The sequence below is a fragment of the Strigops habroptila genome, chromosome 2 (assembly GCF_004027225.2).
Source record: "Strigops habroptila isolate Jane chromosome 2, bStrHab1.2.pri, whole genome shotgun sequence".
NCBI classification, from domain to species: domain Eukaryota; kingdom Metazoa; phylum Chordata; class Aves; order Psittaciformes; family Psittacidae; genus Strigops; species Strigops habroptila.
The window spans coordinates 112,622,225-112,640,109 of NC_044278.2; the positions used below are offsets into that span (position 1 = coordinate 112,622,225).

The 17,885-nt window shown below is 36.4% G+C and overlaps 1 protein-coding gene across 1 annotated transcript in view; it reads right to left on the bottom strand.

The window, feature by feature from the left end:
- Positions 1–17,885, bottom strand: part of DEUP1 (deuterosome assembly protein 1) — a 47,621-nt gene that overhangs the window by 10,842 nt on the left and 18,894 nt on the right. The window contains exons 6-12 of the mRNA XM_030476361.1: positions 16,106–16,219; positions 13,586–13,798; positions 8,927–9,063; positions 8,205–8,310; positions 6,444–6,641; positions 5,351–5,419; positions 2,140–2,339 (exon numbers count right to left, since the gene is read on the bottom strand). Coding sequence (XP_030332221.1) covers positions 2,140–2,339; positions 5,351–5,419; positions 6,444–6,641; positions 8,205–8,310; positions 8,927–9,063; positions 13,586–13,798; positions 16,106–16,219 — 1,037 coding nt within the window. The remainder of the gene's footprint in view (positions 1–2,139; positions 2,340–5,350; positions 5,420–6,443; positions 6,642–8,204; positions 8,311–8,926; positions 9,064–13,585; positions 13,799–16,105; positions 16,220–17,885) is intronic.

Sequence of the window (17,885 nt, forward strand, 5' to 3'; positions counted from 1 at the left end):
TTGTAAAACACAAACACCCCCCTTGCACAAACACCATGTTTTTTATTTTTTTTACTCCATAAAAAATACTGGTTTTGTCCTTTCTCCAGTGCCATAATTACCATGGAAACAGAACTGCAAATTAAAACAGAAATAACATGGTTTATGCTCACGATAAAATAAAATATACCCAAGAGCTTAACTCAAGCAACATAAATTGCCTGAATTATCTGCATACATTTGATGGTTGAAAATTTAATGTCGGTTTTCTGAGAAAATCTTGAGGTAGTTCCTGTTTGGGAACAGAGAACTGACAGTACAGAGAAGGCCCAGTCTTAAAGAGACTGGCTGGCTGATGTGTATGTACACTACATGTGGAATTTGTGTATGTATTTATTTAGCTAAATAGCTTTTCATTTAGCAGATAAATCACACGTTTCAGATCCTGAAAACCAGGCTCAATAGCTCTGTTCCATCAGATTAATTAGAATTGTAATTTAAACTGTGTTCAGTAGTGTGCTTGTGATTTCTGTCAGAAAGGTTTCCTCTCCCGGTTTTCTCTCTCCCAGTTTTGGTTTAACATTGGTCTTCAATAGCTAAGTAATCAGAATCCTGCAAATTACCTCTATAGTTCTATTGTCTAATATGCTTAAATTCTCATGAGTGAAATTTCACAGTTCCTCATGTACAGAAAGTTTAATTCCTGAGTAAATCTGTCTTTCTCTCTATTAAGGAGAGTGGAAGCATGAGGAGAAAATGCACTGACCAATTTTTGTTGAAATTATGAGACCTGCAGGTACAGAATACTCTGAAACTTGGTTTGTAAATATTTGTTTCAGGAAAACCTTCAACATCAGGTTTCCCAGGGAGGTGGTGGAATCACCATCCCTGCGTGTGTTCAAAAATGTGCAGACAAGGCCCTTAGTGACATGGTTCAGTGATGGACATGGCAGTGCTGGGGTAAAGTTTGGACTTGTTGATCTTCAAGGTCTTTTCCAACCTCGTTGATTCTATGATTCTATCATTTGAAACTTAGGAAAACAGCCATACCTGCCATTTCCATATATTTATGTATGTTATGTATATGCATACATATGTACATGCATACATAGAACACATATGTGTATTTGGATACATATGAATACTACCTAAAACACTAAACTATACATTTAGCAAAATATTTCAAAGGAAGTTTTAAGCAAGAATGTAGCTACATATAACAGGATGCCTTTCTATTTTGCAGAAAGAAAATAACTTTGAATTTTGCCAATGACTAAATATATGAGTTTGAAATAACCTGTGCAATTTTGGCTTCAATGGTTTCACATTAGTGTTACCATATAAGATCTTTTTATAAATGATCAACATATTTAGCTTCCTACTAATTTTTACTCTCCTGTACTGTGAAATATTGTTTTGCAGGGGGCTTAATTTTCTTTTTATTACTGCAATGCCATGACTATAACATGTTTGAAGGTAATTCAGTGCTTCACTGAATACAGGGAAATAAGAAGGAAGTCATCACTACAATGTTTTCTATAGTCTGAGTATTCTTGTCTCATTATTTTTCCCTAACAAGGAGTTTATTGTAGTAATGATTTATTCAGGGCACCTGAAATTATGTTTCATTTAAAAATCAGGTCACTCAAGAACACCAAAACTAGACAAAGCATTAAAATACATTTAAGGAAACTTCCAGCAAATGAAACTGGTGGGACAGAGAACTTTCCAGCAGGGGTTGTAGTTCAAACTGCTTATTAAGATAACCTCCTGCAGAGCAGTTTACCTCGCTTGTTGGTTTTTATGTTCTTTCCTTGTCTTGTTTTTATTTGGCAGTAAAAATACATTCTGTCCTGTTTTGCAAAACCTGGAACTAAGAATAACTTATGCAGCACATATAAAAAGTTTTTACAGTCGTTTTAGGTGAAAAACATTTAAAAAGTGATCAAACATGTCCAGGACTTCATTTATTGCCAAATTCAGTCAGCCACCTAGAAAAAGGTAGGGAATGCTTACAAGTATACTAACTAGGTCTGATATTTATGTTGGTGGGAGTTCTGAATGAGCAGAAACAGAAGAAAAGCTTAACAGTTCAGCCCAATTAGATGCTTCCAAAAAACCTATAGGAAGATTAATGTATGTGTACAATCTAAAAATTACCTCTCTTCCTTTTCGTTCATCTTTGAGTGGGTTTGGTAGCTGTGCTCTGTTTCTCCATATGTATCCATGAGACCCAGCAGCGATGTTTCTGTGTCATTTTGTAGTTTAACAAGACTACTTTGTAATCTTACATTCTTATGTTCTGGTTTGTGAATGGATAATATGAAATTTCCATGTTGTTTGTTAGGTGAATCTATACTCTGTGCAAGGAGATAAAGCCATCATTATATAGTTATCTTTTCCACAATAAATGGATGTTAGTATTTTCAACGGGCAAACACAAAACTATGTTCAATGCTAAAGAAACACCTAGCTACTATATATAATCATGCGGCACTTAGAGCAAACCAAGAGAATTGCCTCCAGAAAAAAACCCACCGTAGATAAATGGAAAAGAAGGAATAACAGCCTCCTTAACACAATAAAACAAATTAAAATTTCTCAACAAGCATGCATTCAAAGTATTATTATTGTAAATTCATCACTTGCTTTGTAAAACTTATGACATAGAAGCAACCAGAACAGCTATAGCTGCAGACCGTACTGCTCCCTCCAGTAGCAATTCCACTACAAATAATAAGAAAACATTATAGAAGTTCATTACTTTACTTGATACAGGGTATGTCTACAGGCACAATTTAATATATGTGTCAAGACACAGTCACCTTCAGTTTCAGAAGCAGTAAAGTAAAGCCACATTAGCACAGCGTGCTCTGTGTTACTAAACCCTGCTTCTCAGTTGGCTTAGCCAATACAAGTCATAATACTGAAAATGCAAGCAACATGTGATCTGCAACTAGGGCCTAAAGTGACCCATCCGCTAGGATATCAAGAGGGGAAGATGGAGATTAGCTCTGGAAGTTGGCTAGCCAGGATACTCCATTCCTTTTTTGTCCTGTCACTTTTTCTATGAAGCCTATGCTGCACACCAGAGCTAGCTAATTTGGAACTACTTCTCTGCAGAATACTGCATTGCATTGTGTAAATGTATTTGCAATAGCAGTATATTGTCATTAACAGAAAAATCTCAAATTATTTCATAGAACCATAGAACAGTTTGGGTTGGAAGGGACCTTAAATATCACCTATTCCAACATCCCTGCCACAGGCAAGGACACCTTCCACTAGACCAGGTTGCAACCTGTGGGAGTGCCTCACCATCTTCATAAAAAACCCAACCAAACAAAACCCTTTCGTATAAACAATCTAAATCTCCCCTCTTTCAGTTTAAAGAAACTCGACCCTTCTCCTGTTACTAGGGGCCCTGATAAAAAGTCTTTTTCCATCTTATAAGCCCTGATCGAGTACTGAGAGGCGCTCCAGTCCTCTGGTCATTTTTGTGGTCTCCTCTGGACTTGCTCCAACAGGTCCATGACCAGATTATACACAAAAGACAAAAACTCAAAACATTCTAGTAAGTTTTGCTTTCATATATTTCTAGATTTTCCTCATTCTTTTGCTCCATCCCTGGCAGTGTTCAAGGCCAGGTTGGACAGAGCCTTGGGCAACATGGTCTAATGTAACGTGTCCCTGCCTATGGCAGGGGAGTTGGAACTAGATGATCTTAAGGTCCTTTCCAACCCAAACCATTCTATGATTCTATGATTCTAAGTTGGTAACTCATGAGTATTAAGGATTTGGTTCTTAGTATACCGCTAGCACAACTGAAAGCTTGTCTGTTCCTTGCACTATCTGGTCTAATGTCATCTCTTCCTGTAACCCTTGCCTCGTTTAGCTAGTTTTAGGGGAAATTTATGAGCCAAGCTGGCATGGAAATGCCAGAAAGTAAAAGGAAATTTAGTATTTATTGCAAGGATGGGGCTCAGACATGTCTCCCAAGTGGGGAGAAGCGGCAGAACACAGGAAGTCTAAGTTACACTACCACTAATAGCTCTAGAATCAGCAGTACAGTTATAATGGCATGAGCCCCAAAACTGAGCTGGCACAGCTGCATTGCTTTTGAAATCTAAACACGTAACCCTGCCTGGTGATGCATTACACCACACTGACTTAAGCTAGCACTAGTTTGGGGAGCCTGTGTAGTGCTCTGCTGTACTATACAAACACATCTGTAAAAATCTCTCCAGTTCCTGCAATCTTAGCATTGAATACCTCACAGTCTTTAATGTTTAGATTTTCACAATACACTAGGAAAGCAGGAAAGACTTATTAAGTCCACAAATGCATTGATATGTGTAGTGACCTTGGTATATCTACTAACTGGATTTTACTGTCAAAACTTAACAGACGTGGTATCTGCAAGGATTCTTGCCAGACAGCTCTTCTCAATCTTCATGAAGAATACCATCGTAGAGAAGAGCTAGACATGCATACACACATCTATCTATGTTTCCACAATAATGTGTCATATATACACATACATATATCCACAATAATGTACACGTATGTGTAGGTAATACATCTCTGATAGCCATATATGCTATTTTAAGGGTGTGGAAAAAAGTGGCATTCTTTCATACGTTTGTCAGTCTACAGTAAGGCAATTAACAGGCTACAAATCCCCCCAAGATGTATTTACAGCAGGATTTACAAGCAACATTTCAGTGTTTTTTCTAGTGATAGATAAAATAACTGCAGATGTTCTGTAAGCAGGAGATGTTTTGAAGCTTTGTGTGGAAGGCAGCATATATAATATTTATTATACGCATTAAAACTACTGTACTACATGATATTATGGCACACTTTTTATGAAGTAAACTTTAAACATCTCCTGTTTGAAGAAAAATAAATGCTGAACTCTGAAAATAAGCTGGGTGGGGGCAAAATATGTCTGTTTTTTACACTCATTTAAATATCACACGTACAAAGGGGAAAAATAGTAAAAACGGGATGTATCTTTGTCTCTGTGAGAATGCTGACTGTTTAAAAATGAATATTTTCTGAAATAAATGATGTAAATTACAAAAAATAGGCTCTAAGAAATTGTTTATTGTCTAGACAGTTACTGAAAAATTTAGCTTACTTCTAGTTTACTACAGTTAAGGTCAAAATTATTCCTAGCTATACCCATCTTCAGGCTAAGTTAAATCCTCTTGGTGTTGATTATGTCTTGCACTTTATTTCTATTAATTTATTTTACTCAAGCCAGAAATCTCTAAATCTGCCATGATCTCAATCTACATTTACAATAAATATAAGTAACTGTTCTGCATACTGAATAGATTAAAGAAAAATACCATGCAAAAAATACCTCATTTTCCACCATCTCTTTTAGATGTGTGTTTTCAGAGCTCCTAACTTTGTATTGGGAATCCAACAACTAGGAAAAGATTAAATTCTCAGGTAAGTACAAGAATATTACTGTTAACTTTAAATAACACTGAGTATAGATATATATGTTTAATTTTACAAAACATACATAAAGAAATATGAAACTAACTATAATATGTTTAAAATACAGCAATACTAAAGCAGAAAGAACTCTTAAACCATCTATAAAAGATACACAGATGCAATGCTTCCGATTTTATTTACCTTTTTTCACTTAGGAAAAATATTTTCACTTAGGAAAATATGGAAGTTCACTTGCAGTTATGAGATACAAAGAGGGACAGATTTTTCAGGCCACTGAAACTGGATGAAATCTTAGTCATGAAGTCTAGGAATGACATCCACTATTTTAGTGATATGATAGGGAATATAGGCGGGTAAAGCCACACAGTAGGTGTCTCTCATTTTCCCAAACACTAACTTTGCCATTGTCAAAAGTGAAGTATTACATGAATTATAACTTTCAATATGCAGTGACCTTCTCAGAAAACCAAGAGATTCCCAGAAGCCTCTAAATATGAAGGTTCTTCTGGTTTACAAAAGTAAGTAATGAAGTTAACACACTTGTTTTTAAAACTGAAAATTGACCTTAAAACACTGGTATCTTACAGTTTTCAGCTTTAAAATCACCAGAATTTTCTAAGCAGACATGTAACATTCTTCAAAAAGCTTTAAAACCCCCCTGAAAAGATGTTCTAGATACTCTAATACAGTTCTAATGATAAAGTGCATATAATAACAACAAACTGCAAGTTTTCAAGATCTTTTGCCTGATAAAATTATAACTACAGTCAATGGTCAGAATGAATTGCAATTTAGATGTACAGTTGACATTTGCCAGTGCTTTCTTGTTCCAGTATCAATTTGGCTGCTCTAGTAATACTTCACAGATATTACAGCACTGCTGTTGAAAACTACAGCAAGAAATGTAATGTCTTTTTTCACAGATAATGTATGTCATTACCAATGGTGTGGAGTAAAATGATCTACACTGGTTTTGCCTGCTTGCATACCTGTTGTTTTGCTAACAATTTGTCTTTTATCTCCAACTCCATTTTTAACTGTCTTTCCAGAAGACTAGCTTTCTCCATGATAGTTGCTATAGTGATCTCCTTCTGATGAAGCTCTTCTGTCAGGTCAGAGATTTCTGTCTTCGTTCTTTCCTGCTCAGAGCGATGGGACTGCTCCTCTCGATAAACATGGTTTCTTATCTGGAGCAAATATGTTTCAAAAAGAAAAAATGGTGTGCACTAAATATGATTGCATCACTTGCTACCTATCAGTGACTTTTTTGCTGTTGCTTCCAAGGTATCAACTCTTTTAACTGAACTAGAGATTTTTGAGATTGCATAATAAAATGTCTTCATGAATCAGTGCTATAGCTTTATTTATTTTTATGGGTGTTTTTTTAACAACCCTTCTGTTGTGCTTGCATTTACCTATTCAGTATTAGAAATGTGCAAAATACAAAGTATTTAAATTGACATTTAAAAAGAATGTACTTAGAATAATGTTAAAAATTGGAATTTATGGCAAAGACTATCCAAGGAAATATCCATTCAATAAACTTAAGTATGATTTAGTTATATTGTTCCTAAGTTAATTTAGGTTTGAAATAAGTTTAATGCAGCCTAAATTAACTTAGGGCAATATAAATAAATCAATCTAGAGACTCTTTGATGAGAAACTGTGTTAGAAATAAAGAGCATATACAGTAAATCACTTTATGAGAATTTTTCCTACCATTACATATATATTTTAAGGTCAAACTTTCTGCACTGTCTCCTGTGTAGAGTTCTCCAAAGAATCAGCACAAAGATTGTTTTCATAATCTTTCTACTATAACCAACAATTCAGCACTGATAGATTTTTTATTGTATAAGAAACAAAACTACAAAACCCAGCAAACAACCTGTGAACCCTATTTTAATAATTCCTTGCAGGACTGTACACAATCAGTAACAGATGGCATTTCATTTTTATTTATGCAAACTACACAGAAATACTAGAATTGTAAACAGATAGATGGAGATGCAAAAAACCCTAAGAGCTAGATCATGACTATCACGCCAAAATTGCTGCATCCGAGTCAGCTGCATGCAATTAGAGATATTCCTGCTTCAATTGCTACTCAGCAAAACCACAACGTGCCTGAAGAGGAGTTCTGAGCATCCTCTACTCCCAAAGTGTTTTGGCCTGCCAAGCCATATGCCATTCCACAGTGCTATGCCGCCACTGCTTGCACACAGCACTTGAGAAATGTGCAATGCAACGCGATGTGTAGTTCAAACTGAAGAGCACTGCCCTAGATTGTGCAGCAGGCGGCTGATTAAGCTTGGCCTTGTGTAGCTACCTGTCCTAGTGATTTGTATCAGTTGATCTGCTGGCATATCTTACATCTGACACCACCCACAAACTACTACTTACCTCCTACAGCCTATTAATTACTCATAGCCTTAGAGGGTTTATTACTTGCATGGTATTACCCAAATCACACTGATGCTTAGGCATGGTCTCTTCCATTACTTCGGTGAAGTAGCTAGCTCTGCACAGAATCAGAATGTCAATTTTACAGCTATACACCTACCTCCAGAAATGCAACCGTATGTGAAAACTTCCTCATATATGAAAACTTCATGCTCTCTTAAAACTACAATTCATCCTCCTGCTCTCTTCTACATATGCACATACCCAAGGTCAGCACTTTGCTCTCTTCTAAAAATATTATAATGCATATATATTAAGACCTGGAAATACCTAATAATATGAAATACCTGATTTTGCTCTTCTCGCTGGCATTCTTGACTTTGTGCTAATAGTAATAACTTGGTGTTTTTATTTTCTAGTCGCTCAGTAAGTTGTACACAAGATGGATGATGCCTTTAAATAAGAAACAAACAAAACATGAAACAAGCAGAGCATTCAATAACCTTACAGCATCCTCTCCACAGTGTAAAACTGTGGAAAACCAGTGTGCTGATGAAAAAGAAAACAACAGTCAAAGATTTGGCCTAAACCAGGTTGGATCTTGTGAGATTTCTAGAGATTAAGGACAATACAAGTGCATGCAGAAAGAATCCTGAAATCTCTTGCAGACTGGTATTTCATATAATCTCAAATAGCTGCAGTAAATTAGATAAACCATAAAAAGATGAATGTTTTACTCAAAGGAGGTTAGGGAGAATCTTAATCACACTAATTCCAAAGTGTTTCAATGCTGAGAAAATGGAAAAGGCTTCTAAACATATAAGCAGAAATAGATGAAATGCATTGACTTGTAAAGAACTAGGCAGCATTAAAGACTTTTTACAGAGCCTGCATCTATTGCTGCAATCTTGTTTATAATTGCCAATGAAAATGTTTATTCTAATATTGTTTAGAATCTGACATTTGAATCCAGAGTATCTTTTAAAGCAGCTTTAATTTATATTAAATGTAAAAAATAAAGTTATTAGCTCAGAAGTACTTATTCATTTAAATATTGTCTTCAACATACATTTCCTGCATATCTTTATACTGTCTGATTTTCTGTAGTTCTGTATGCATCTGTTGGCATTCCAGTTGTATCCTTCTCCAGAGAGCATCCCGCGACTGCAGCTCATTCCTCATTTCTGAAAAGCCTGCCTCCATGTTCTAAAGAAACAAGCAAACACATAAATAGTTAAATATAATTAGACAGCTCTAAAAGGTGTGTGTTAACACATCATGTTCAATACCTATGTAATTTCAGTGAAAGGACATACATGTTTTTAATATGAGTTTTATTTCTGAAAAAGGCACTGCTTTCATGTCAGTTCCCTTCTCCAGAAATGTCATCTAAAAATCACATGCTGAATATTCCTTAGCTTTTGCAATGTTCCAATGCATCTGCTTCTGAAAGCATCATAGGAAACATAGTTCAGAAGTTCTTTATTGTACTTAGTGCATCTAAAATACATAGTTTGCTTGTTTCAGCAGGTTCTCCACCCTAGAACATGCTTCACATGCAAAAATCAGTGCCATAAGTAACTTCCATTTTTTATTTTCCTAACAGCATTTCCAATTTTATAAGCTTGAAAACTACAAGTCATAGAAAGGCAAGATTTGGTGCATGTCTTCATTAAACATGGCCTGGAAACTTGAAGCAGATACATCTAGACATCTATCCTTAGACAAAGTGTGTGCTCAGTCATCTTCAAAACTAGTTCTATCTGCATAGAGCTAATTGCTTATTGAAATGAACATCACAAAATTATCAAACTATCACAAAAAGATTCTTCTTAGGGACTCCACAAATCTTACCTCTATTTTACTTTTAATTTCTGACTGATAACCTGATAGGCAACCTGAAGACCTATGTTACATTAGGCATCATAAAATCTGAATCTCCCAAAAAATCAGAGTTCCCCCCAAATATACTGAGAACATACTGAAGAACTTGGAAATATAACCCACAAATAACAAAAGTAGCAATAATAATAATAATCAGATTATTGCAATAATGATATCCAGAGAATACTTATTTCCTGTCACCTAAGATCCAAAAGTGTCTTCCAGATTAAAAAAAAAAAAAAAAGGATTTTCCAAGGATGTTGATCCTTTGCCTTTAAAGTCATTAGGCTAAACCCATTAGTATTTTTCATAGTTTCTTCATTTTATTTTAATACAGTTTCCATGTTTAAAAGCAAAAATAAAGCTTTTAAACTTTCATAAGACAACTGGAATCCAGAAATGACAATGCAAGCAAGGAACTTCAAAGGTTTGTTTCCCTTAGAGCCTCATATGAGAATGACCTTCCTTCCAAGAAGCCTGTGGTTTTTCTTTGGCTGAAAGGGCTGCTGCAGACAGATATGAAGTGCTTTTACTGCATATATAGGTTCATTCTTTTTATCCTTTGTTAAATTAAGGCTGAGAGAGCTTTTTTAAACTCTGAAATGCAAGTCTGGGCATATTCATGTGAAATAAAGCTTAATGAACTGTTAAAATTCTCTGCAAGACTTGCTTATGATCATCTTCATGACTTCAACATTCAAGAAATAGCCACAATTATTTTATAATACATGAATTTGGGGGAGGGTTACTCCCTGATTTCATTCTGGGGTGGATAAGGGGAATGAATGCTGCACAATTGTGTGGTAGAAGTCATATCTGACTGCAGTCATCATACAGATTTACATAAATTGTATTTTCTTCTGTGAATTGCAATAATAGCAGGAACAACAACAGCCACAGCAGGAGCCACAATAATAATTGAAAGAGAACTTCAGGTCAAGAGTTTCACACATCACTGCAATGTACCACTTATTATTTTAGGGAATATAGAATCATGGAATCATAGAATAGTTAGGGTTGGAAAGGACCTTAAGATCATCTAGTTCCAAACCCTGCTGTGGGCAGGGACACCTCACACTTGACCATGTCACCCAAGGCTCTGTCCAACCTGGCCTTGAACACTGCCAGGGATGGAGCATTCACAACTTCCTTGGGCAACCCATTCCAGTGCCTCCCCACCCTCACTGTAAAGAACTTCTTCCTTATATCTAATCTGAACTTCCTCTGTTTTAAGTTTGAACCCGTTACCCCTTGTCATACACTACAGTCCCTAATGAAGAGTCCCTCCCCAGCATCCTTGTAGGCCCCCTTCAGATACTGGAAGGCTGCTCTGAGGTCTCCATGCAGCTTCTCTTCTCCAGGCTGAACAGCCCCAACTCTCTCAGCCTGTCTTCATACGGGAGGTGCTCCAGCCCCCTTATCATCCTCGTGGCCCTCCTCTGGACTCGCTCCAACAGCTCCATGTCCTTCTTATGTTGAGGACACTAGGACTGTACACAATACTCCAAGTGAGGTCTCACAAGAGCAGAGTAGAGGGGCAGGATCACCTCCTTTGACCCGCTGGTCACGCTTCTTTTGATGCGCCCAGGATACGGTTGGCTTTCTGGGCTGCAAGCGCACACTGCTGGCTCATGTCAAGTTTCTAGCCATCAATCTATTGCATCTAGTTAAAACACCAAAATGAAAAGTAATTTTGAGCCAGAAAACTTTAGGTTTTGTTTAGAAAATATCTAATGAAATGTAAGTTTTTAAAGAGTCTGTTTCAATTAGAAAAACTTTCCAAATCCTCTCTTTTCTTCCCATGTTTGACATCAAAAGGATGTCTAAAAAATTTCCTCACCAGAACCTGTTCTAATAGTATTCAAAGCTGTTTGTGGTGGATTGACCCTGGCTGGACTCCAGGTGCCCAACAAAGATGCTCTATCACTGCCCTCCTCAGCTGGACAGAGGAGAGAAAATATAATGAAAGGCTCATGGGTTGAAATAAGGACAGGGAGAGATCACTCAGCAATTGCTGATATGGGCAAAACAGATTTAACTCAGGGAAATTAATTTATCACCAATCAAATCAGAATAGGATAATGAGAAATAAAACTAAATCTTAAAACACCTTCCCCCTACCCCTCCCTTCTTCCTGCCCTCAACTTCACTCCCAATTTCTCTACTGCCTCCTCCAGAGTGGCACAGAGGGATGGGGAATGGGAGTTATGGTCAATTCATCACACATTGTCTCTGCTGCTCCTTCCTCCTCATGAGGATATATACAAGATATATGAGGCACAATACTAGGCTTGCTGCCATTGCCATCAGCCTTCTCCCCACCTAGATTCCCATCTACCTCTCCCTTCTTTACCCACATCAGGTCCACCTATTTCCATCCTCCACCTAGCGCTCCTTCACACAAACCTTCTTACTTCTTCTGGCTGCCAACAGGCCTTGTGCTTCCTGCTTTCTCACACAGACATTCCTAAAAATATATCTTCTCTGAGCTACACCTTTTCGCCATACATTGACTTTACATCAGTGTTTTCCTTCTGCAGCTATTTGCAAATGTGGCTTTTCTAACACAGCAGTATTCCACACTACCAACACAGTTACTCTGCAACTTTCTGCCCTTTAGCTGACAATGTTATCTACCTCTATCTCCACTTCTACTTAAAATATCTTCAGTGCTTCCTACAGCTCTTGTGTTCTATTCACGTGATTCCAAAAATCCTCTTGCTTGAAGATTTTCTTCAAGGCTACAACACAATAACACCTACTCTCTCTGTTGTACAGCATCTATCCACCTGCTCTGATTGCCATGAGTTGTTCCACTTCATATTCTAATCCCACTACTTTCGATGGCAACCTTTCTAACAGGCCCCAAAACAGAGGTTTTTGGTTGCGTACTGATAACTTGTATACTAATGTGCAGATGAAATGTATAAACATCACATGTGCTAAACTTGGCTGCCCAGACAACACCTGAAATTAACCTCCATCATATATATGTGAATTCCTATGAAGTATATTACATATGCAGTTATAACTCTGCAAGGTTGTCTATAAACAGAAATAGATTATCCTTCTCCAGAAAGAGTTGCAGTTGCTATAGGCCACTCAATATTTTACTGGACCTTAAAGTGCTTCAATGAATAAGTAAAAGCATAATTTATATATGTTACCAGAAGAAAATAGCAACGAGAATCTCATTCCTGATCTGTTTCAAACATAGCTAATAAAAAAGTCTGTAAAGATCTTGTATTATCTCAGGCTTGTCAGAACTCATATATCAAGACCAACAGAAGAGGCACAAATGGCTGTCTTTAGACATCAGTGCTATGTTGAAAAATGATAAGCTAGGGATAAGATAAAAGCTGAGGGTTCTTCACATGGCTGGCAACTTAAAAATTCATTGACTGCAAAATCTTCTCTCAATAATAATAAAGTGTACCACACGCATTTCTATGTACTTATTTACTAGCTCTGTGGCAGGCACAGTGTACAACAAGGTGTAAATCAGATAAAGAGATTTCATAGAAGTCATTTATGCACAAGAAACCAAGTGAACTAGCCTGAGTGCTTGTAGGTGCTATGCATATAGGAAAGTTACAAAACCCCTAGATAAACAGACAAGAATAAAATATAGCACTACATATCAAACATATTTCTGTTTTCTTTTGAAGTGCTACTCAAAAAAGTGCTGTTCACAGCTCAGTCTGTGTTCCTGCAAATCATATACCTCATGTACAGATCTTTTATAAAGGCATCTCAGTACAACTTTTAAAAGTATATTCCTAAGTAATTAATTATCCAACATTAATTCCACAGTCATTGGGGAAAAAAGTAAAACCATCACTACCTGGCACTGGTTTTGGTACATTTTTAGATCCTCCCGGAGTTTCAGATTTTCCTCTTCTAGTTTATTCTTGTTTACTGCTATTTCATTCACAGTTGCCTTTAGTTTTTCAATCATCAATTCATTCGTTTCACTTTTGGGCTGGTCACGGGTAATTACCTCTTCTTGGTCATGTTTCTTATTGCTTATTTGGAATTGATAATTCTGGGTCTGCTTCTACAGAACAAGAAAATCTTTTAAATGAAATTCAATAATTCTATGTAGATTGCTAGGACCAAACCATTCCTATTTAAAACATAAAGCTATTTCCATCATCACCAGGATCTGCTTAGAAAAGATGGCACAATTGAAACAGCTTGCATTACTTCTCTAAAGGATACTTCCTTTTTTTAGTCTCATGTTCCTTGTCCTCAGTTAAAAAAATGTTTCAGAGACTTTGAAGGGCACCGAATATTTTCAAGGATATTTCTCCTCTGCTGTGTTATTTCCCTAGCACTTAATGTTAATTAGCCTCAAATGTGGAAAAGGTGATTCTGATGACCTACACAAGGCAGTTACCTATAAAAAATAATTTGAGAGAAATGTTCTTCTTTGATTCATTGAATCCAGTAGGAGTTGTGTGTGTGTGCACCTCAGGATAGATATTAACCTTTGACTAGAAGGCTAGCATTACATAGTTCATGTATAAACAGCTCAGTTACTACAGGAACTGCACTCTGATATCATTATCCTTAAACTTGGGGAAGATTCATCTGCACGTTCTGCAGAGTCCCACACTCCATTCAGTTTCTTGTACTAATTAAAATCTTAAGACAAAACCTTCAGAAAATTGGTATTGCCAGGATTTGTGAACTCACAGGCCTCGTGAAGAATCATAATTACTATGGTAACTGGTTTTGCTGTTTAAAAACCTATCCACACAGATCGCTTTACTGGGAGATTAACAAGCAGCAGTAATTTTTCAGAAGACTGAGAGTTCACCAAAAAATGACAACAAAACATAACCTGGAAACCATATTTCATATGCAGAGATCAAGTTGAGCAAGAAAATGTGCATTAAAAATAAATAGGGTTACAAATACCATATGTCATTGACAAGGACTGCAAAAAGACATGCTTTAGACAGCTTTTGACGTGATTGATTGTGTACCCATAATTTGTGTTGGCTGAACACCTAAGTAGAACTGACCACTGGCTGCATATCAAATGAAAGCCAAAAGAAATTTGCAGGTAAGTTTCATTTCTGTAGATGACAAATTAAGGTCTCCTTGACATCTAAGTTACAAAATGTCAAAGAATTCTGTGAAAAATACAGTGCAAGATGCCAGCTGGAAATCAAAGACCTCAGAAAAGAGGAATTTCAGACAAAGACACAGGACCAATTCATGTTACCCCAGTTAAGAGGTAACAGTCCATCAGACTTCCATTTAATAAAGGTGTTACGTTACATTTGTGAAGAAAATTGTCTTCAAAGAAAGTTCACTGACATCACTGAAAGCCTCAACAGAAAAATGTGAATGAGCACTGTGTGTACTGTACTTTGACTTGTCTAACTAAATAATCAACATGCATTTGTCAGTAGTTTGGTCTAGTCAAAGTCTTGCTCTTTTAACACATTTGTAAGGAAGTTAAAGAGATGCAATATAACGCTTTCAGCACTGAAACCCAAAACTTCACTGCCATCCTTGGAAACTCTAAGAGTCTCTTAGGAATTAAGAAAGTGTTTCACTAGATTAAGATCCAATGATCTTGGTAACAGTGGAAAAGGGGATTACCAGTCAGCAATGTAATTGGCTTTCCCTTAGTTAATTTTCGAGCTGTCTTGTGGCCCAGTTCACTTGTAAGTTATTTTCTAATATAATTTTAGAGCAGGATAGGTCATCAAGACATCATTAAATCAATTTTCTGTTCTGCATTGGAAGGAATTAAAAAAAATGAAAAGATGCTAGATCAATAAGCTGTCTAAAAAGAGTAATAGAAAATTGGCAAGTATGAAAGAATCAGGAAGTCAGGCAAGAACTGAATGATAACTTAAAAGCTGAAAAGTACGATAAAAAAGGAGTAAGTGATCCAACAAACAACACCAAATTGTGATTTTGAAGTAGCATATAGAAACTATTTTTTGCATAAATGCATAAATGATATTAATATATAGTTATGATCCTGAAAAAAGAGGGCTTTCTTAGATTTGAGGGACCTTTGTATTTGAGTCAAGCTAGTAATGGCATGTACTTCTTACTTGGTAAGATACTTTTCAATAACTTGTCATAGCAATTAATTGCATATTAGTAAATAGCATAAAAGGTAAAATTATATCCAAAGTATATTTAAAAAGTAAAAAAGAACATGCCTTACCTAAAGGCCTGCTTTGCCTAAAGCAATGTATTCACTACCAATATATCCATGTATTGTCAGATTCACTATAAACTTAGTGGTGTTCAGTTTTTTTTAGATTAAGATAAAATAACTGTAGCTGAGCTAACAGCTCATTTTCCTCCTAAAGCAGGAAGATAGGAATTTTACCTGAAATAAATTACATTTCTTGGACAATAATTTTTGTTGAGCATCTAAATAATCAAGATAATTTTGGCAGATTGTCCCCTTCTTATCCCATTCTCTTGATTTTGCCTTAAATTCCTGAAAGACAGCAAAACAAGGCTAGTAAATACAGGGGGAAAAGCTTGATCTAAATAACTTTGCAACTTGTATAGTTCTAAGAAAAATCCAGTTGTTTACTTAACACATAATCTTTCCATTATTTTGGAAAGGAATTCAAAAGAATAATGATATAAACCAGCCAACCAGTTATCCCCACCAGAAAAAATACAGTCTTAAGGATTGTTAATCTGAAAAAAAAAAGGACGTTAAACTTAATCATCGTATAAAAATGATAAAATAGTTTAAATGACTTTCAGTGCTGTAGATCCTGGAATTATGACTATAATACACCCATTTTAGCAGAGGGTATTTCCTGTGACTTTAAAGCTATGTCAGTGTCAAGTAGAGTAATCAGCAGGGAATCAAACCTTTGATGTTCAGGGTTATTTTACCAAATTGGACAGCAGCTACTGTGAATAAGTTTTACTTCTTGCTCTCTTTACAATTGCTGCTTCTGGTTCCAAGTTCACTTAGCTTAAACAAAAACCTGGTTAAGAAATTGTATCAATCATATCAGATTTATTTAATACTGGGTTTGTATTTGCATTTATATTCCTACTTATAGTGTGTTTAAATTTGCTCTTAAATTGTACCAGATCTTATATGTTCACAAATAGACCTTAAAGGCAGTATCATACAAAATACATAGAACTCCAGTTACTAGAGCTGTTGCTTTTTTAGTTTGAAGAATTACTAAATTAACAGTATACTCTTTTATACAGTGAAAACTGTAATACTTATCATCTGTGTTAAGAACTTCCTTCTTCAGAATGGAAATGTTCGTTCCAAAATTATAGATGATTTTTTACAATTGTCCCATACTGGTGTATTTCCCAAATTAAAAAAGATTTTATTTGCTACTGAAACAAAATCAATTGCTTTCCAACATATAGGAGATACCACCTGGAGTACTCAGCTCAACTCTGAAGACCCAACACAGCATGTGGACCTGCTTAAGTGAGTCCAGAGGGGGTCACAAAGATGCTCAGAGGCCTGGAGCACCTCTGCTATGGAAACAGGCTGAGAGCACTGGGGTTGTTCAGCCTGGAGAAGAGAAGGCTCAGGGGAGACCTTAGAGCAGCCTCCAGTGCCTAGAGGGGACCTATAAGAAATCTGGAGAGGGATTTTTTACAAGGGCATGTAGGGATAAGACAAGTGGGAATGGCTTTAAGCTGACAGAGGGAAAATTTAGATCAGATTGTAGGAAGAAATTCTTCATTATGAGGGTGCTGAGGCCCTGGCACAGGTTGCCCAGAGAAGCTGTGGCTGCCCCATCCCTGGCAGTGTTCAAGGCCAGGTTGGACACAGGGGCTTGGAGCAACCTGGTCTAGCGGAAGATGTCCCCTGCCCATGGCAGGAAGGTTGGAACTAAATGATTTTAAACTCCCTTCCAACTCAAACCAATGTATGATTCTATGATATATTAATATAAATCCTCTCTTACAGCTTTCTTCATACCTGCTTTCGCATTTTAAACCAATAAACATCTTCCCTTTTTACAAGATGTGATACAAATGGAGTTTCAGACTACTTAATGAGGACTGCCTGTTCAAGGTCTTACTAAAGCACTGCTGAGTTTAGTAGATTTTCAATATGGTAATTATTTTCTGAATACTAGAATTTGCTGAATATATTCCAAGCACAC